Source organism: Nansenia antarctica (assembly GCF_963989245.1).
Source record: "Nansenia antarctica genome assembly, chromosome: 5".
NCBI classification, from domain to species: Eukaryota; Metazoa; Chordata; class Actinopteri; order Argentiniformes; family Microstomatidae; genus Nansenia; species Nansenia antarctica.
In genome coordinates, this window is record NC_137690.1 from 24,606,004 (window position 1) to 24,627,629 (window position 21,626).

At 46.6% G+C, this 21,626-nt stretch overlaps 2 protein-coding genes across 5 annotated transcripts; one reads left to right on the forward strand and one right to left on the reverse strand.

The window, feature by feature from the left end:
• Positions 1-16,318: 16,318 nt before the first annotated feature.
• Positions 16,319-18,760, forward strand: LOC308158614 (tubulin beta-1 chain; the record flags this gene model as incomplete). 4 transcript variants are annotated; one of them, XM_080532274.1, is made up of 5 exons in its annotated part: positions 16,319-16,375; positions 17,284-17,392; positions 17,486-17,596; positions 17,700-17,776; positions 18,635-18,760. In XM_080532274.1, the coding sequence occupies 5 exons, from the start codon at positions 16,319-16,321 to the stop codon at positions 18,758-18,760; spliced, it is 480 nt and encodes a 159-aa protein (XP_080388400.1). The 4 variants fall into 4 exon arrangements, with proteins under 4 accessions (XP_080388400.1, XP_080388397.1, XP_080388398.1 ...); XM_080532271.1 differs by having other exon boundaries at positions 17,700-18,760; XM_080532272.1 differs by lacking the exon at positions 17,486-17,596 and having other exon boundaries at positions 17,700-18,760.
• A 1,556-nt stretch (positions 18,761-20,316) lies between these two features.
• bcl2l16 (BCL2 like 16) lies at positions 20,317-21,089 on the reverse strand (the record flags this gene model as incomplete). The annotated part of the gene is made up of 2 exons (XM_080531504.1): positions 20,317-20,448; positions 20,616-21,089. 2 exons carry the CDS (start codon positions 21,087-21,089, stop codon positions 20,317-20,319), a joined length of 606 nt encoding a protein of 201 aa, XP_080387630.1.
• Between the last annotated feature and the right edge of the window lie 537 nt (positions 21,090-21,626).

The following is a 21,626-nucleotide window of genomic DNA, read 5'->3' on the forward strand; positions in this document are numbered from 1 at the left end:
ATGCTCACCATAAATAAGAATTTAAAAAAGGACTAACTGCTGGACACCACATAAGTCCATATTTATTTGATGAAGTTTGAAATTCTACAATGTCAAACGATCATGGCTCTCCCTGTTGAGTACAATCATGGTCTCTTATTATTAATCATGACTATATTCAGATGAGAGGTTTTGTGTCATATTTTACCCTTTCAGTTCAGTCTTCAGCGCATTGCCACGTCGCCCTACTCACAAGTATTAAACCTTTTCAAACAAGATGTCGTAGGAAAAATGTAAATGCTGGTTTGGGAGAAGCACAAAAGTAGATTTTTCTAATAACTGTTTTGATTTATTATTTCGTTCAGGTCATGAAATTAGCCACAAATCTGTCTGCCTCCCGCCCCTCAATCTGCTGTCACTCATGCGAGTTCACTATGTTGTTAGTATAAAGTCTGTGTAGTCAGATACAGGGGCAGAGCCCCTATACTGTGTTCTTTTTTTTTATTTTAAATCAATACAAAAGTTTGGAAAAACATATTTCAGGCAGCATACATGTGGAGAAACCAAAGCCAGTGGCATTTCTGTGTTGTAATACTCAACTTTTATTTTCACAGTTATTGCAAGCATTGAAGAAAAAAAAAATATATATAGCATTTGCTCAAATGTACAATTGGTTTCACATTTCAATTTGAATTGGTCATTTATGGTTATAAAAGTCTTTGTTTTGATATATGGTAGCAGGTATTATATCTAGTATAGTAAAATATATCGTTTTTAACCAAAGACCTGAAGTAAACTTGTTTTTATCTAATATTTGATGTTTATCATGGATTTGAAGCAGTTCCATTTATTCTTCTGTTGATCAGTTGTCATACCATTGTTCTGGTCGTAGCCCGTCGGCGTCATATAGTGGTCGATGGACCCATCAAGTACCTCAGCCTAGCATCTTGATAGGTCACTAGCAGTGCCAAGGGGGACCACTAGTTATCCTAAAAACGATGGTCAGGTTACAGTTTGATAAAAAAAAGTATCTAAAAAGCATGCAGAGGTCTGGAAAACGATCTTGTGAACAGATAAGACATGATCATGTACCAGAGAGGTTGCAAGAAGCCCAATATTTACAGCATTATTATGTTTGTGTTGTGCTAAGAAACGTAGATCCACACGGGTATACAAACTGAGCTCCGTTTACTGTCAAGTGCCATTCACTCTGACAACACACACACACCGTCGTAAAGCTCTAACAGACGTACGTAACGTGACGTCGTAAAGGGCAACAAAGTGCTGCAAAGACAATGACACTGTCGTACATAACATTTCCCCCCCCTTTCCAAAACTCAAACAACTAAAGTAACAGTCAAACAGGAGTAGGGCCTGAAGGCCTATGTGTGAAATTGAGTGACATAGTCCTGGAGGTGTGCAGGGCGAGCCCGTTCCCGCTGTGGCCTATCGACCTCCCCCCTGGGCTGTGACCCTGCGAGGAAGCCAGGGTTAGGTGGAGGAGGGTGAGGAAGAGGAACAGCAGGAAGAGGCTGAGCGGGTGGAGGCCACATAGGCAGTGGCTGCGGCAGAGCCTGGGGCGGCCTAGCTGCCCTTAGCAGTACAGGACTCGAGGCCTTTGAGACAGTTCTATCTGTCTCTGCTGCACCGGCTGCTGGCAGCAGTGTGGCCATGGCAGGCCCAGGAGGACCAGGCACCCTCCGCAGTCGGCTGGCGTGCCAGCGGGATCCGTCGCTCAGCAGGAACGTGGCTGGCCCCAGCTGACGTGTCACCTGAAAGGGCTGAGACCAGAAAGATGCCATCTTGTTATGTCGCTGGGGCCTACGGGCCCGAACCCAGTCGGACACCTTGATGGTGGTGGTCTTTACTCCACGTTTCTTGTCGAAGCGTCGCTTCATCTCCCCCTGATGTGTGGCCACTGCTGCTTGAGCAGCATCTCGGGTGCTGCCTGCTGCAGGTGTCACTGCATCCCGGGACCTGAGTCTGTTCAGTGGCAAGTCCATCTCACGGCCAAGCATGAGGGATGCTGGAGAGGTCTGCGTTGTTGCATGCTGACTAGCTCTGTAGTGCAACAGTGTTTGGTTGAGTGCGGCCTGGAATGTGCACCCCTGGAACAGATGTGCTCGGATCCCATTTTTAAGGCTTTGGTTGAAACGTTCCACCCCCCCGTTGGCCTGAGGGTGGAAGTATGCCGTGCGGATGTGCTTGATCCCCTTGGTGCGGAGGAAGTCCGAGAACTCTGCTGAGATGAACTGGGGCCCATTATCTGTGGTGATGGTGAGTGGCAGACCCCATCTAGCAAACAGGCCATCCAGGATGTCAATAATGGTCCGTGTTGTGACCGTTCCTGCTGGGACCACTTCAGGCCATTTGGAGTGGAGGTCGTATGCCACCACCAGAAAGCGTTGGTGGTGCGGGACCCCTCGGCCATGGATCTCTCCACAGATATCAAGCTGGAGATGCTCCCATGGGCGGGGCGGCCATGGGGTAGGCTGCAGGGGTGTTGAGGCTGGCAACCCACTTTTCCCGCTGAGCAGACATGGTGCACAGTCCTTGACCATTGTTTCGATGTCACGGTCGATGCCTGGCCACCACACCAGGTCGCGGCATCGTTGCTTGACCCTCACTATGCCCAAATGACCTTCGTGCGCCATGGACATGACACGCGCACGCAGGCCACTTGGGATCACAGTGCAGAGGCCCCTGGAGACACAGACGTCCCCCCAGCATGAGAGTTCATGCCGTACTCTAGCGAACGGGGCCAGATCCTCCGGCACCCGTGATGGCCATCCGGTGCGTATGTAGGTGCGCAGGGTGGATAGCAAAGGGTCCTGTTCTGATTCCCGCTGCAGCTCCTCTAGTGACACTGCTGTCTGCAGGGGCCCATGCAACATCTGGATGAGCTCTGGCTCTGTGTCGTCATCTGGAGAGACAGTTGGGGTGGGGGCCTCGATAGACCGAGAGAGGAGGTCGGCCACTACGTTGTCCCTCCCCGGGGTGAACCTGAGCTGGTAGTCATACTGCCTGAGCCGCTCCCCCCACCTGTGCAAACGGAGAGGCCTGTGCCCACTGCCTGAGGCTGACAGCAGTGTGGTCAGGGCCTGGTGGTCTGTACGGAGGGTGAACCGCCGGCCGTATAGATAGAGGTGCCACCTCTCACATGCCCAGACACAGGCTAGAGCTTCGCGTTCGCCGACTGAATACCTCTGTTCGGTGGGGCTAAGAGCCCTGGAGGCAAAGGCAACTGGCCGTTCGACGCCGTCCTGAACCTGTGAGAGCACGGCACCCACCGCCCCGGCTGAGGCGTCACAGGTGACGAGGGTAGGGCTGGACGGGTCAAAGTGGGCCAGGATGGGGGTTGTGGTGAGCTGGATCTTCAGCGAGTGGAACGCCCTTGAGCATGCTGCAGTCCACTTCCATGGCTCCTCTTTCTTGAGCAGTTGGCGAAGGGGAGCTGTGGTCTGAGAGTAGTGGGGCAGGAACCGTAGGTAATAAGCTGTCATGCCCAGGAATGAGGCTACTTGGGAAGCAGAGGTGGGCTCCGGAATCCGGTGTATGGCGTCGACATTGGACAGGAGAGGTGTGATGCCCTTTGCTGTGAGGCGAAACCCCACAAAGTCGATGGCGGTAGCGGCGAAGGAGCATTTCTCTGTGTTCAGGGTCAGATTATTGTCCAGGAGGGCTGCAAACACCCTGTGAAGCCGCTCGTTGTGTGTTGGCACATCTGGGGCATGGACCACGATGTCATCCAAGAACACCGCGACCCCAGGGATACCAGCAAGGATGGTGGTCATGACCTTCTGGAAGCAGCTGGGGGCGGAGCTAAGCCCGAAAGGCATTCGGGTGTACCGGAAGACCCCAGCGTGCGATACAAAGGTTGTCAAGTCTCTGCTGGCTGGGTGGAGGGGAACCTGGAGATAGCCCTGGCGCAGGTCGAGCTTTGTGAAAACCGTGGAGCCATAGAAGTGGGTGGTCAGCTCCTCTGAGGTAGGCAAGGGATATTTATCTGGAATCACCGCCTTGTTGACAGACCGCAGGTCCACACAGACTCTCAACCCCCCTGACTTTTTCTTAGCGATGACCAGGTTTGAAATCCAGGGGGCGGCGTTGACCGGCTCGATGATGCCTGCCTGCAGCAGCATGTTGAGTTCCTTTGTGACATCATCCCTCAGAGCGAGAGGGATCCGGCGCAGGGGCTGCATGACTGGTGACACCTCTGTGTTCACCAGGGGTCTGTGTGTGAAGGCTGTGAGGCAACCCAGTCCATCGAACAGCGCTGGCCATTTCTGCTCCCAGGTGGAGGTGACATGTTGAATGGCTGACCCACTGTCGTCATGCAGTGTGAATCCCAGGCCCGTGAACAGGTCGAGGCCCAGCAGATTGGCACCCCGCTTAGCGATGTGGAATGGGAATGCAGACATGTGCTTAGATCCATAGTGCACTGGTACCTGAAGGATGCCCACAATCTCTATCTTAGAGCTATCATATCCGCACAGAGGAGTGGAGGGCTGCTGCAATGGCAGGTGGGCAAAGAATTTGTTGTAGGTGCTGAGATTGAGAAGAGACGCAGCCGCGCCTGTATCCAGTAACAAGGGAAGGCTGACCTCACCCAGCTGCACTGTGCATGTTTTAAAGCTCACATGGTTTGTAGACACAGTTCTAATTTCAGTATGGTCGCTGCGAGTTGAGCGGGGTCTGGACTGTGGGGGATGAGCCGCAGGAGCAGACCTGCACACTTTAGCAAAATGGTTGGGCTTCAAACAGTTCCTGCATGTCTGCCCTCGAGCTGGGCAGTTAGGAGCCCGTGCATTGTGTGAGCTAGCCCCACAGTTATTACAGCTATCAGAGCTACGTGTGTTCCCCTGTCTGCGAGCTTGCTGCACTGGGAACCACGCATCTGTGTCCTCTTGGCTGTCCTGGTAGGCAGGCTGAAGCTGTTGCGTGAGTGAGGCCGTGGGGGCGGAGTCGGAGCGTGAGCTGGCAGTCAGCATGCTAGTACACTGTAAAGCTGATTCTACCTGCATGGCTTTAGCTAGAGCATCATCTAGTGTTAGCTCATCTGGCTCCAAAAGTAATTTCTCCCTGATTTTCTCACACAATGTCCCTTCAATAAGCTGATCCCGTACGATTTGATCGTGAATCACCCCGTAGTTGCATTTTCGCGCCAGATCCCTGAGATCGGTCACGTAGCTCAGAACAGACTCACCGGGGCGTTGAAGCCGTTTTCGTAGCTTGTACCGCCGGAGAAGCACCCGTTGTTTGCCGGCAAAGTGATTAGTGAGGAGAGCGACAGCTTCCTCGTAGGTCTCAGCGCAGCCGAGGGCTCGGAATATCCTCTGACCCTCCGTACCGAGACAGTGACGGAGCAGCGCCATTTTCCGCTTGTCGGACATTTCTGTGAAGTCCATGGCGTCTAGGTAGACAGTAAAGTCATCCAGCCATCCTTCCCACGGAATCGGAGGCTCGCCGGGCAGAGACAAGAAAGGTGCCGGTGGTGGCAAAGTAAATTCAGCCATCTTCGTCGCCAATATTATGTTTGTGTTGTGCTAAGAAACGTAGATCCACACGGGTATACAAACTGAGCTCCGTTTACTTGCCATGTGCCATTCACTCTGACAACACACACACACCGTCGTAAAGCTCTAACAGACGTACGTAACGTGACGTCGTAAAGGGCAACAAAGTGCTGCAAAGACAATGACACTGTCGTACATAACAAGCATCATCTGTGAAACATGGTAGAGGGGGTGCTATAGCTGACACAAGAACTGGCTAACTTGTCTTAATTGATGATGTTACTGCTGACAGCAGCAGTAGAATGAATTGTTACGTGTACAGAAACATGTCGCCTGCACAAGTACAAGCAAATGCCTCCAAATTCATTGGATGGTGCTTCATCATACAGTAAGACAGTCCCCAAACATACTGTCATAGCAACTAGGGAGTTAGCCCTGACTGAAGATTTATTGACTGGCCAAGTCAATCTTCAGATTTAAATCCAATTGAACATGGATTTAACTTCCTGATGATAAGATTTTAGGCAGAAAATACCTCAAAACAAGGCCTGGCAGAGCATCATTATACTCAGAATATACTCAAATACAGATACAGTTTATCAATCAACAATCAAGTTTCAGAAATCAATGCTAATTCAAAAGCCCTATTGATGCTGGCACAACACAATAAAAACAATATTATTTGTCATAATGTTGAATCACTTAACAATATTATTTCAGTTACAAAATATGATTTGCCTACTGAGAGGAAAACATTTAATAAACCACACTCTGTTCATATGTGATTGAAGATTGTGAGAGTACAATGTGTGGTTCGGGTTTAATTATGTTTCATCATGTTATGTGTTATAGTCCTTGTGTTGCTCACTGTCCTATAGTTCAAACCCTCAAATATTTGTTTAGGTTGTTGTAAAGTGCCCTCTAGTGGGCAAGTATTTAATAGAAGATTTAGATAGTTGTATTATAAGAATCATTTCTATTGCATTTAGGAAACAAATAGTCCTGTAATGTTTAGACCACCTACTGCCACCCGGTGGTAGACTCGATACACTGTCAAGAGTCAAGACCCGGTCATGCGCAGTCCGGAGTCAGTGAATGCATATGCTGTAATGCGTGCACATCGAATAACTAAAGAGTCCAATTGATATCCAGTGTGTGTCTCATCATTTATACATTATATTCTTGCTACACGTCAGAATATCACAATGGCGACGAGGATTCAAAGTGGAAACGCCACCAGTGTCGATTTTTGAAGGAGGAAGAAGAAGAATCCGTCCGGAAAAGTCGAAGTGAGTAGTTAGCTAGCAAGAAGCTAAGCTAAGCTACCCAGGCTAACGCTAGTATCATGCAGTCGGCATTTTCGGGCCACATGGCCATACAGCCATTCGACACAGAAACCGATCCCAGTTCGCTTGGAACGCGATGGAACAAATGGATCAACCGATTTGAAAATTACACCGTAGCCACAAACATTACTCAAGAAATAAGGAAAAGGGCACTGCTGCTTCACTTAGCTGGAGAGAGAGTCCATGATATCTACGACACGCTGGCTGACGACAGTGATGACTATGAAAACACAAAGACGAAGCTCCACGGATATTTCTCACCGAAAAGAACACACACTACCTTGTGTACAAGTTCAGACAAGCCATACAGCTTCCCGGTGAGTCTTTAGACACATTTCATACCAGACTGAGGATGCTAGCTAAAGATTGTGAATTTGCAGATGCAGACAGAGAAATAGTCGCGCAAATAATACAGAGCTGTACCTCATCACGGCTGCGCAGGAGAGCGCTCAGAGAGCCAAACATGACTTTGACTAATATGTTAGACCTAGGGAGAATGTTAGAGATCTCTGAACAACAGGCAGAAAGCATAGAAGAGAAGGCTGTCACCGCAATCAATGCACTGCATCTCAAGGGCGCCAAACAGCAACATGCAGCATACAGGCACAAAGAGAAGAGCTTGCAATGTAGAAACTGTGGAGGAAATTATCCACACGAGGGTGACTGTCCAGCCAGAGGGAAGGACTGCAGGGCCTGTGGAAAGCCTAACCACTATGCCAAACACTGCCGTGGTCAGAAATTTGCACATCAAAGCCAAGAGGAAGACACAGCTCACTACAAGCAGCGGAGCACTAAGAAAGTGAACCAGGTGACAGCATGCTCCGAGACCAAATCAAGAGACTCATCAAGTGGAGACGAAAGGTATGTGTATGTAATCAACAGCACAAGTATACAGCAACCCCAGACCAACATCAAGCTGAATGGTGTCAGTGTTAAAATACTGATTGATTCAGGAGCAGCTGTCAACATAATTAATGAAGATGTGTTAAACACACTTGACCCAAAGCCTATGCTCAGCACAGCCATGATCAAAATATTTCCATATGGGTCCAACAACGCTCTACCTATCATTGGTAAATTTGCATGCAAAGTACAGGCTACTAACAAGCGGACAGAGAGTGTGTTCTACGTTCTCAGAGGCGACGCCGGACAATCTCTGCTCAGCTACGCAACTGCCAGTGAACTAGGGCTGATCCAGATCATCAATATGGTGAACACGCCGCCAGTGATGCCACCCAGTGGGCGTACTGTCGCAGATTAGCTCGTGCAGAGCTACCCAGAGCTTTTCACCGGAATCGGAAAGCTGAAAGACTTCCAGGTGAAACTGCATATAGACCCCGACATCCAACCGACGTGCCAGCCGCACAGACGGGTCCCTTTCCATGTCCGTCAGAAGGTCGAGGCGGAGCTTCAGAAGCTGGAGAACGACGGTATCATTGAAACTATATCTGGACCAACACCCTGGGTTTCCCCGATCGTCACACCACCGAAGCCAAAAGACCCTGATAAAGTCCGAATCTGCGTTGATATGCGTCAGGCGAACACAGCAATTCAGCGAGAACGACATATCACCCCAACAATGGACGATGTAATACACGAGCTGAACGGTGCCAAGGTATTCTCGAAGTTGGACCTCACAGCAGGCTACCACCAGCTCGAGCTGCATCCAGAGAGTCGTTACATCACAACGTTCACAACACACCTCGGGCTAAGAAGATACAAACGCCTGAACTTCGGTATATCATCCGCCGCTGAAGTGTTCCAGAACGCCATCTGCCAGACGCTGCAAGGTATACCGGGCGTGAAGAACCTCAGCGATGACATCATCATCTATGGCGTCTCTCAGGAAGCACACGACGACACTCTGAGAGCAGTGTTTAAAAGACTGAAAGACAGTGGTTTGACACTCAATCGCAACAAATGCGAATTCAACAAGCAGCGCCTTGAATTCTTTGGGTTCATTTTTTCTGCCGACGGGATTTCTGCAGATCCAAAGAAGGTGTCAGCCATTCACGACGCCAGCGACCCCAAAGATCCAGGTGAGATCAGAAGTCTTCTGGGCATGGCCAACTACTGCGCCAGGTTCATAAAGGACTACTCAACCATCACTGCACCGCTACGTGGGCTCACGAAGAAGGACGCTCCGTGGCAGTGGGGCAGTGATCAAGCTACGGCACTCCAGACGCTCAAGGACAGCCTGACGAGCGACACAACAATGTCATATTTCGATCCCAGGAAGGAGACGGAGCTCATTGTTGATGGAAGTCCGGTGGGGCTAGGCGCCATCCTCTGTCAGAAAGGAGGAGGGGGAGAGAAGCGCATCATAGCCTACGCCAGCCGCGCACTCAGTGATGTAGAAACGAGATACTCGCAAACAGAACGTGAGGCCCTAGCCATCATCTGGAGCTGCGAACATTTTCACCTGTATCTGTATGGACATCCATTCACCATGGTAACCGACCACAAACCATTGGAGATGATATGGAATAACCCGAGATCAAAACAACCTGCACGGATCGAGAGATGGGGCCTCAGACTACAGCCGTACAACTTCAGAGTGGAATATAGAAAAGGAGCTGACAATCCAGCTGACTACATGTCTAGACACCCTCTCCCGGTACAGTCGTCACAGAACACAAGAGCATCCAAGGTTGCAGAGGAGTACGTTAACTTCGTAGCACTTCAAGCAACACCCAAGGCGATGACACTACAAGAGATACAGCGAGAGACATTGAAAGACACACTCCTGCAACAGGTCAGTGCACACATCAGAAATAACTCATGGCGTTTAATCACAGACCGCTCACCAGGTGCTGCTGCACTGAAACCATACAAGCTCGTCAGTGATGAACTCACAGTGTCCACAGGTAACGACATCATACTGCGAGGCACCAGGATTGTCATACCTGCAGCTCTACAGCAGAGGGCGCTGCAGATTGCTCATGAAAGCCACCAGGGCGTAGCTAAGACAAAGGCCCTACTCAGAGAAAAGGTATGGTTCCCTACCATAGACCAACAGGTAGAGACCATCACCAAGACCTGCCTCCCATGTCAAGTGAACACTCCAGTTACCCGGACCGAACCACTCAAAATGTCTGAGCTGCCAGACGCACCATGGCACAGTGTTAGTGCTGACTTTTATGGCCCACTCCCATCGGGAGAATACCTGTTAGTTATAGTCGATGACTACACACGATACCCAATTGTTGAGCCAATTCGATCTACCTCAGCAAACACAGTCATACCAGTCATGGACAAAGTCTTCTCCATGTTTGGAATCCCAAGAATTGTTAAGACTGACAACGGACCTCCTTTCAACAGCAACCAGTTCGCTGAGTTTGCCAACTACCTAGGGTTCAAGCACAGGAAGATAACACCTCTATGGCCACAAGCTAATGCCACAGCTGAGAGATTCATGCGCACCGTCGGGAAAGTACTCAGAATCGCCCAGATGCAGAGGATGCCATGGAAACAACAGCTGCACGTCTTCCTGCGTGAGTACAGGTCCACTCCCCACAGCACGACGAACACGTCACCTGCCGAGTTACTATTCCAACGGAAGATGACCACCAAGCTACCCTCAGCAGACACAATCACCATCCCTGCTGACGAAGAGATACGCAGAATCGACAGAGAGGCCAAGGCAAAGATGAAAGCTCTCTCAGATGCTCGACGACACGCTACGCCTTCTGACATCAAGCCAGGAGACACCGTCCTGTGTCGTCAACCAAAACAGAACAAGCTTACTACGCCTTACCACGCAGAACCGCTCACAGTAATCGATGTCAAAGGTTCCATGATAACAGCTGGAAGAAGTGGTTACACCACCACTAGGAACAGTTCATTCTTTAAGAAGATTGTCCGAGACAACCCAGACACTCTAATGGACTTAAGTTCAGAGGTCAGTGAGGAAGTAGGCCCAGCTACGCCTCCACCCGCACCTCCGCCGAGGTATCCAGTTAGGGAGAACAGACAACCTCCCGCATACCTGCGTGACTTCGATTAAAGAGCAGGAGTACCAAAGGACTGTTAACATGTTCTTCCGAGTTAACAATGTTCCAAGTTAATGGACTGTTTGAATGTTATGCACTTTATCATTTATTAAAAAAAAAGGAGTGATGTAATGTTTAGACCACCTACTGCCACCCGGTGGTAGACTCGATACACTGTCAAGAGTCAAGACCCGGTCATGCGCAGTCCGGAGTCAGTGAATGCATATGCTGTAATGCGTGCACATCGAATAACTAAAGAGTCCAATTGATATCCAGTGTGTGTCTCATCATTTATACATTATATTCTTGCTACACGTCAGAATATCACAAGTCCTATCTCAAAAATGGGTATCACAGAGCTGTGTTATATCAGAGCACCTCCAGATGGCCAAACATGGACCCCTGCTCATCCTTAATCAATATATACCCAGGCTAACCCAACCTCCTTTGTTTGCTATTCTACCACACCACACCCATTATCCTCCATCTTGCCAACCACCATCTCCATCTGTAGCAGTGTAACAACATTATGAGTCTAGTACATATTTGTAACATGATATCCAGTTTTGATTAGCGCCTGACTTCCCCAGGCACAGCTGAGCTATTCTTTAAGTATCATCATCAGTAACCTCAGTGGGTGAACATAGTCTAGGGTTGAGTGAGTGTCTGGCTGCATTAGCATCAGCTGTGCTTCCTGACTGTTCTCCCAGGAGACTGGCCATGGAGACAGAGATGGACAATTTAAGGCGTGGCAAATCGCATTGGCATAGCTCTGGAAAATCAATGGGAGAAGAGAATGCGTTTCCTCTCTGCATCTGGTAACCACTCCATTATTCATACAATAGCTTACTCCTCAACTACTGTAGTAGTAGTAGTAGTAGTGTCTGCCCTCCTCCTTTACAACAATGGATCTCTCCCATCCACACCCAGATCAGATGCATGAACTCAGAAATGCCAGAAATGCAGTGTTTGCTCCCGTATAAAGCATTTAGGTATCATACCTATCATTGATTGTAAGTAAATACTGTGAAAACACAGAAGCTGACGACGAAATGAAAATGACATGTCAGACGCACTGCTGTGTCCTGCTGTGGCATTTCTGGGTGAATGCTAATGCTATGGAGAGTAACCTGATATGTGGCTGAATCACTGGGCTCCCTCTGAGCAGAGCAGACATACTGTACATGAGACGCACAGCTGTTCCTGCCCAGCACCTGCCCTGCCTACAGCCCCACCCCCATCCTGCTCACACAGACCTTTGTCTGGTTCTGGTTCTGACACAGATTCTATTCTATTCTCTAAGGTGTGTGTACATTATTCCAGTGTTTCATAGTATATGATAGATTATATATTATGATATATATATATGCTATAGCGAATGTGCATATCTAACATTCCAATTCCATGTTTAACATAAGTAACATAAGTAACATATATACATATACATATATATATATATATATATATATATATATATATATATATAACCATAAGCAACATAAAGAGGGAGATTACAGATTCCTGGTGTTCTCTACTGAGCCTCTATAATGTAATAATAATAATGAATGAATGAATGAATGGTCTTTATTGTCATTGCTATAGTACAGGTACCAAACAACGAAATTTGGGAGGGGTGGCTCCCCTGGTGCTAGGAAAGAAAAACAAAGGGAAAGGAGCTGGTTTACATAAATAGAGGCTATGTACACTATCCACTATACTATACTGTACAGGTAAGACGACTAGGGTTGTCATATTGCACATAGTGTTATTGCACATTCATTTAAAGTGTCGCAGTTTGCAGGCTTGAAATGTACACATTTGTGCCTCAGCACTACACCTGATTTTTTCAATTATTATTATGTAATAATAATAACAATGACAATAATACTAAAAACAATAAAATCCTGGATCTATTGATGAGACGAGTGACAACGTGTGCTTGTTTTAGTAGCACAGTAGATACCTCTCTGGGTACAGGGCTCAGTTATGCGATCCACAGGACCATGATGTCGTCTATCTTTTCCGTTCTGCTGAAGAGTAATTTTTGCATGGTCTTAGTCTCTTTGTTGTGAACACATGATAAGACACATAGTGCAGACAGACACTAGACACTAGTGCTGGTGATGTGACCGTGAGCCACTGTAACATCATCTGGTATACTGAGCAGAGAGAGGAGAGAATGCAGGGCGGTGGGGGGAGGATGCTGAGTCAAGAGAGGGCCATTTAGTATAATGCTCCAGCAGACCTAAAGAGGAACAGGAGGCATTGTACTGTAAGCTCATTTCCTGCATTCCTATGCAATTTAACAAGACTCATTAGCAGGTCATTGAGAGGACAACAAAAACAAAATACATTCGTATAGACATATTTTGTGGCACCTCCGAAAAAAAGCTGGTGGAAAAGTGGAATTATAAATCAAACATATTCTGTAAATGGTTTCTTCTCATATATGATGCTGGTCTTTTTGTAGGCAAGGATCATAGTCTATATCTAGAATTTGGGTTTTAAATGCAATCACTTGGATACAATGTTAAAAAGTGTCCCAAGCATGAGGTAACATTAGGGCCAATTTTAGAAAATTGCTACATCACAAGTCCATAAAGAGCCCAGCCCAGCAAACATACCCTCCCCCGACGATGAGTGTCTTTTATGCTGATGTACAGTAGAAATGCTCAGCCTGTCAGCCTGGCTCCTCGTCACCAACACGCCACTTATTGTAGAGTCAGACTCTACTCCCCCTCCACAAACATGAATAATGTATTTGATGCAGAGCTCTAGCAGCTGCAGAGGAATAAAAATGGATCCAGATCAAAAGGAAAGTCAGTGTTCCCGTCCTGAGGCTGTCTGTTTGATACGCCCAGCCCTCGCCTGTTTCTACCTTCCACAGACATTGGGTTGGACAGTGCTTTCTAAGGCTCAGATACAGTAGTGATGGGACCTTGATTTCTGTGTGTGTGTGTGTGTGTGTGTGTGTGTGTGTGTGTGTGTGTGTGTGTGTGTGTGCGTGCGTGCGTGCGTGCGTGCGTGCGTGCGTGTGTGCGTGTGTGTGTGTGTGTGTGTGTGTATGTGTGTGTATGTGTGTGTGTGTGTGTGTGTGTGTGTGTGTGCGCGTGTGTGTGCGTGTGTGTGTGTGTGTGTGTGTGTGTGTGTGTGTGTGCGTGTGTGTGTGTGTGTGTGTGTGTGTGTGTGTGTGTGCGTGCGTGTGTGTGCATAGAGAGAGGATGGTTTGGGAGAGTGGTTGTGCCAAACATAATGAGCTGCTGTTGCAGAGCATTGTCCATGAAGATGTCTTTGTGATTTTCTTCTTTTGTCCCTTTGGCACTCCTTCAGCCAGCCCTCTCACTTGGAAACCCCATTGCTTTTCCCCTTGTTACATTCACCCACCCATCTCTGTAACAGTGGATGCTGGAGGATATAAAGAGCACAGAGACACTGTCGATTAAATCGGATACTTTATTATCCATCAAAACTGACATGTAGTTACATTTGGTAACATCAGCCAACATACCGTAAGCAGGTGATCCATGGGCGTGGCACAGTATAAGAAAACCATCACAATTACACGTACAGGCCTATTCATTTAAGATTCCATACAGAAAAACTGTTGCGACTTGTTTTGCCTGGCTTAATCCTTTTCTCTGTCACGTAGCCGACACTCTTTGGGCACAGAAGGGAATGTCATTGTATGCTTCTGTATGTATGCATCCTTCTGGGGACGCACGACAGTATACGGTGACCCAGTTAGGGCAAGCACAGCCACAGCAGTAATGTTTCTACCAAGGCAGCCATGGCTCCGCTGTGAGAATAATGTACAATATGTTCTGTGCTCTATTGACATGCAAACAAGGGCCTTTGTTTTTGAGAATAGCTATTCATTCAGCCTGAACCCAGATACCTCTGATCCCCACTGAATTCTCTATAGGCTTAATCTGCATGAGAAATGCATGTTATGCATCCAGTGGTAGCTGCTGGGTAAGCTACTGTATGGTTAAGCTAATGGAAGAAAAAAAACAACCTAATACCATAAAGAACTGTTCATTGGAGAGCTCTCCCCATGAAGACATGGATGTCATGTCTCTCCTCTGTCCTCCAAGGCACAGCAACTGTGTCACTACCACATTCTACCCTAGCACATAGATTAACTATTAATAAGACCACTGCCCTCATTCCTGCACTGCCTGTTTATTTTAGAAAGCCCTACCTCCTCCCAAAGTCTACTTCACATTTCTGCTATTTAAAAAAAGGAAAGAAGAAGCTATAGTTCATTCCGTCTCATCTTTTAAACTGGATGTAAGGTTTTAAAAAGACATGATGTATCTGTAATACTACACTTACTACACATTGTATACATGCTAATAACTAATGTACTCGATGTCAATTATGATTGAAAATACAATTTACAATACTAAATTAGACCTATATTTATCTTATGATATTTATGGCTGGACCATTGTGATTGTTAATGCCAAGAGGTTAAGTGCAACAGGTTTAATTTGTTTTTAGCCTACCCTCATGATTGAGAGAGAGTGGATTTTAAAAGCAGACACAATAAACTCACAATGCAGTCTATCCAGCCCTGTGCATTGTCATCATGTTACATGTCGTTCCCTGTGGCTTGTCTGGTAGGAGGGGCTCTCTGTGGAGCACCTGACACAGCCAGCCATGTTTCATAATGCGCAAAAAGGGAGTCTCCCATAATAAGAAATATGGCATTACAAGAAATTGTAGTAGTATTTCACATATTAACGGTCTCATAGTGTCTTCTGAAATTAACATAATCATGCATAGTTGCATGATTTACTAAATTTGGTGATTGTCAGTAAGATTAATTCATAGCTGCATCTTAGTTCTCAGAATTGAAGGATACATATAAAGCTGTACTTAAAAAAAAAAAAAAAAAAAAATCGCTTTTCACCCCCCATCACGAATAGAAATACCTTCATGTAACATGAATTCAACGAATATAATTCTGCCAGATATGGTTACAAAGTAACAATGAGCCACGTGGACTAGGACGAGAGTGAGGAGTTTGTTCATCCTATTTTTAAAGGTGAAAACGTATCTAGACATTTTATAGAATCAACGGACGTTCGCTTGTACCATACTTTGAAGTCTGTGGTTTATTGTATCGACTTATGATGGAAAAACATGATATAGTGTAACAGTTTTCGACATCATGGAAGAAATAGGGCAAATGCAATCTCAAAATTATACTCGTGAATTACACGTCTGAGTTCACTTTGAAGGACAGAACTACAAGTCCAATGGAAATCCTTCTTAACGAATATGATTCGTCCAAAAATGTGTCAATAAATGGGGTTTAGATATATCAGCCAATGGCTGTATTAGATTCAGTGACACCAACTATTAAAGGGCGGGCACAAACCCTCATTTATATAGTACCAGTCCATTCTTTTCGCGTATTCTAAGAAAGGAAAGCGCTTAGATTTGGTCGCCATAGAATCGTTCTACCTCCAAGAAGAAAATGAGGGAAATCGTGCATCTACAGGCTGGACAGTGTGGAAACCAGATCGGCGCCAAGGTGTGTATAGTTTCAGATTTAAATTAATCAAAATCCTGTAATGGGCAAAGATTTGCGAAAAGTCGCGTCTGCTTTGTCTGCGCGTCTGTTGAACCACACCCAAGGAATGTAACTGTTAATGGGTATGCTTGGACATTATGTTCTACCTTTACTCATTACAATTAACCTATTCTTGATGAATTTGAAGATTGCGACATTGGCCCATTTTCTGCTTTTTGTAGTGTATTTATTCCACTGATTTTAATTTGGGCTGTATCTTTATTTCTTGCAATTGGCAATGGCAGAACATTAATGTGTATATTAAGACTCATTTGTGTCTTGATTGCATGGCATTAATAACAACAAATCTATACATTAAATTGTGTTTAATTAGAATGGTGTTGATTGGCATAATGTGTCAGACGACTGCAATGCGCAAAAGAGAATCGCCAATGGACACGACGCTAAATAAAGGTGGCCATATATACTGTATTTTCTTATAATGGTGAATGCAGTGTGAGATTTTCAATTACAATTATTTCCAAATAAATTGGAAAAGAATTGCGCTATTGTTTCAGTCTCAAGTCAAGGCCAGGCCGATACATTCGTCTCATTGAATGAACGCGCACCGCCCGGTTTTCTTGCAGATGTGGGCGGAATTTCAGTGAATGACGTTTTTGAACGTTTTAAAACCACAGCTGATGGATTTTAGCCAATAGGAGGTTGTACCGCGCGCGGGAGACGATGCATGCAGGGAGTTTTTATTACTGATTACTGTATGCAATGTATTATGCAGTATGTCGATTATTTGAATTAAAACATGTCTAAAAGTGTAACTAATATGCCATTCCTTGTGGCTCTGTATTGAGGCACTACCAGCTAGGCTTTTTTGTGGATCTTTTAACTTAAACATGACTTTACCCTTTTAGTTCTGGGAGGTGATCAGTGATGAGCATGGCATTGACCCAACTGGCACCTACCATGGAGACAGTGATCTGCAGCTGGACAGGATCAATGTCTACTACAATGAAGCATCGGGTGAGCTGTCACTGTTGTTATGGTCTATTGCATTTATCTTATTGATTGCATTCATGTTGAAGTGAATCTTACCTTTTCCCCTTGGTTTTGCAGGTGGCAAATATGTGCCCCGTGCTGTGCTTGTGGACCTTGAGCCAGGAACCATGGACTCTGTGAGATCCGGTCCCTTCGGCCAGGTCTTCAGACCCGACAACTTTGTATTTGGTAGGTCACTGCTTCATGCTTGTGACTGTGTTCAATGATTATTGGTATGCTGTGGATGGCCAAGAGAGGAGAGAAAAATAACACTGTTGTTTTTGTTTTGCAGGTCAGAGTGGTGCTGGAAACAATTGGGCCAAGGGCCATTACACAGAGGGAGCCGAGCTGGTAGACTCAGTTTTGGATGTGGTCAGGAAAGAGGCTGAGAGCTGTGACTGTTTGCAGGGCTTCCAGCTCACTCACTCTTTGGGTGGTGGAACCGGCTCTGGTATGGGCACACTGCTCATCAGCAAGATTCGTGAAGAGTACCCCGACCGCATTATGAACACCTTCAGCGTGGTGCCCTCGCCCAAAGTATCAGACACCGTAGTCGAGCCTTACAACGCCACACTGTCTGTCCACCAGCTTGTAGAGAACACTGATGAGACCTACTGCATCGACAATGAAGCCCTGTACGACATCTGCTTCCGCACGCTCAAACTCACCACTCCCTCATACGGCGACCTCAACCACCTGGTCTCTGCCACCATGAGCGGCGTCACCACCTGCCTGCGTTTCCCAGGACAGCTCAACGCCGATCTGCGTAAGCTGGCCGTCAACATGGTGCCCTTCCCCCGCCTCCACTTCTTCATGCCGGGCTTCGCACCCCTCACCAGCAGGGGGAGCCAGCAGTACCGCTCCCTCACCGTGCCCGAGCTCACCCAGCAGATGTTCGACGCCAAGAACATGATGGCAGCTTGCGACCCCCGCCACGGCCGTTACCTGACGGTGGCAGCCATCTTCCGCGGGCGCATGTCCATGAAGGAGGTGGACGAGCAGATGCTGAACGTGCAGAACAAGAACAGCAGCTACTTCGTGGAATGGATCCCCAACAACGTGAAGACAGCCGTGTGTGACATTCCTCCCCGTGGCCTCAAGATGGCCGCCACCTTCATCGGTAACAGCACCGCCATCCAGGAGCTGTTCAAACGCATCTCCGAGCAGTTCACCGCCATGTTCCGGCGCAAGGCTTTCCTGCATTGGTACACAGGAGAGGGTATGGATGAGATGGAGTTCACTGAGGCCGAGAGCAACATGAACGACCTCGTGTCCGAGTACCAGCAGTACCAGGATGCCACAGCCGAGGAGGAGGGAGAGTTTGAGGAGGAGGGAGAAGAGGAGCTGGCCTAAATGTTTGTAATTGTGTAAGCTGTGTAATTCACTGACATGTCAGTTGACCTTTCAATGTTCTCAATTTCTCTGTCCTTTTTGTTCTGTCACTGCTGTTGCTGTCCTTTCTTGTCTGTACAGAAGCATAATAAATTCTTCTGTGCATAAAAAAGAGGTTTCCTTTGCTTTAATGGCTGGATCTTTCAATAAATGAATATTAAGATATTTAGGCAATTCATAAAAGGCCATCATAGTCGCTTTCCTACACTGTTTTTAATAGGTTGATAACCTTAAATGAGATTCATAGAGATACAAGGTCGTTTAACTGCTTTGCTGGTGTAATGATGCCTAAGTACCACAGTATGTTTATGTAAGTCCTACATGCACACAGGACTTACAGTATTGCTGAGTAGAATCATGTGCTAGTTCTCTTAAGCACAGCTCAGGAATGTCTTGTAATGCCTATGAAATAAGCTTTACTGAGCTGAGCTTGTCATGGTTTGCTATTAAATTAAGATTGCGAGCCAGATTAGTGCTCGATTGCTATGATTTGATAAGACTAAAAATAACCAATAAGCTCATCCAATTTTCCCTGTGTAATGATGTTGGACCAAATTGGTAAATAATAAGGCATATCATAATTGACGACAGGCTCCCATTCCCTATTTGTTGATGATCTAGCTAGGTCTGAACAGTAGTTGGATCATGATGAGGTGCTATATATACATTCACAGTGGTCCAAATTAGGTTATGACAAACCATCTCTGTTTATAAATCGTTTAGCTTGAATGAGGCCTTTTGGGCCTCAAGTACAGTAATACAGTGGGTCGGTACAGTGGTGCGGTTTCACTTTCTAAACATAAAGCCTACTGTTGACTTGATATACAGAGTGACTAGCTCATCTCTGCTCAACATAATCAAGTTGCTAGGTAGCTATCTAGATAATACTGTAGGCCTTTTGTTTGTATGATAGGTTCACCCAGTAGAGCGAAGTCCAGTGACTGCGTGGCAGGCAAATATCATCCCTATGTTCTCATGTAGCGGAAGTAATTTGGAATCATGCGCTTGTGATGAGGTAGCTCTGCCTGCGACTTCTAAGCCTAGATACAGCCTTTACAGGATGTCCTCTTGGTTTAATGGTTTATGTCTGTGGTGTTATCCATGAGAGAGGTCCCTAGCTCAAACCCCCCTAGTTACACTTGTTAGGGTTACACTACTAGACCAGTTCTTCTTGTCCAACACAGTCTCATGTGATTACTGCTGGAATGATTGAAATGTTCCAACCACAAGCACATGCTTGCAAAGACAAGTAACATTTTTAACGACTTATTGATTTATCCAATAACATTTCAGAACAGCATGAATCCAATGTTTTTGTTTACAAATCCACCCCCAAAATGTTGTCATATGTTGTTGTTATTGTTATTGTTATGGTTGTAAAATAACACATCATTCTACATGACTATGTTTTAAGTTAGGACTAAAGCAGAGATGTCAAACATTTGGAGAAAGATATTTTTCATTTGACAAAATAAGATTATGTTTTTCTTCGTCTGGCCACTAGGTGGGGGTGTTGTTTAACACATTCTTCTTTTCCACAGGAAATAAGAGAGAATACTTGTGGCCAATATCAGTAATGTCCAACAACATACTTTCTTCACCTGGCCCTCCAAGTCCTGCTTCTGCCCAAAGCGGCTCACAAAACCAGTCTGTCAGCAACAGAAAAACTGAATTAGAACCCAAGCTTCCAGAGAAGTTATGGATATGGTAAGAATAGATGGTTTACTAGAACAACAACAACAACAACAACAACATAAAGTGTAACTGACATTCGAAATGGAATCTTGTCATGTCAGTAGAGGACTGGTGAACTTACCCATCCACCCTTGTCCCTTATCTCCGGGCAGATGACCCTCTCCACATAACTGCCCACACACTCCTTCAGCTCGGGCATGACTCCTATCATGCCTCTCTGGTGGCAGTGCAGGGCCATCTGGCCCGCCAGCACGTACACAGAGAGCACGGCGCTCCAGGCCAGCTCACGCTGGCGCCCCCTACTGGGGGCAAAATGCTCGTCCAGTATGGAGATGAGCGTGGAGCAGGCCGAGGCCTCAGTGACGCTTTGGAAGACGCGCGGCCAGCGTCTGAAGAAGATGGGGAAGCGGATGAGCAGTTCGTCGCCGGCGTGGCGCAGAGCGGCTGCTGTGGCTGTGGGGGCTGGACCAATAGAGCTGCCTGGCCCTGCAGTCACATAATTGATATAGTCATGTGCCATTAGGTAGGACTCCCGGACCAGTTGGTCAGGGCTGTGCAGACCTCGCCCCACCTCTGGTTCCTCGGCCTGACCCATTCCTTCCTCTCTCTGCCCGTTTGTAAATTAAAAACCTGTGACTCACATTAGGGCACTGGTCCATTTACTGATAAACAGTTCCTGTGCCAAGAAGCGTTCAGCCATCCTTTCACCTCATGAAGATTTGGATATCCAGTCACCTGAAATTTCAAAGAAATCCTTGGTTGAGGTTGCTGTTCAACTGCTGCACTGTATGGTGAAGAGAACAGTTGATAAAAAAAAACATGCATTACTATCATTTAAAAATTATGCTGTTACATCTGGGCGATCCATTATGCAAGTCCATTATGATTTTGGTTGAACTGAGGTGTCCAATTCTTTTTCTGTACAATATTTATGGTTGACTAACAAATATCCTCAAATGTCACCTATGACATCAAACCTGTCGTAGGTAAACCACACCAGAGATCAGTAAAGAAAGTATTTACAACTCACCCCTTCCACAAAAACGCAAGTGGTAGGAAAGACACGCTCATACGCAAAAAAAAGGAAAACAAGCAAGCAGGTGACGGAGCCACATGCAGCAGGGTCCAGAGG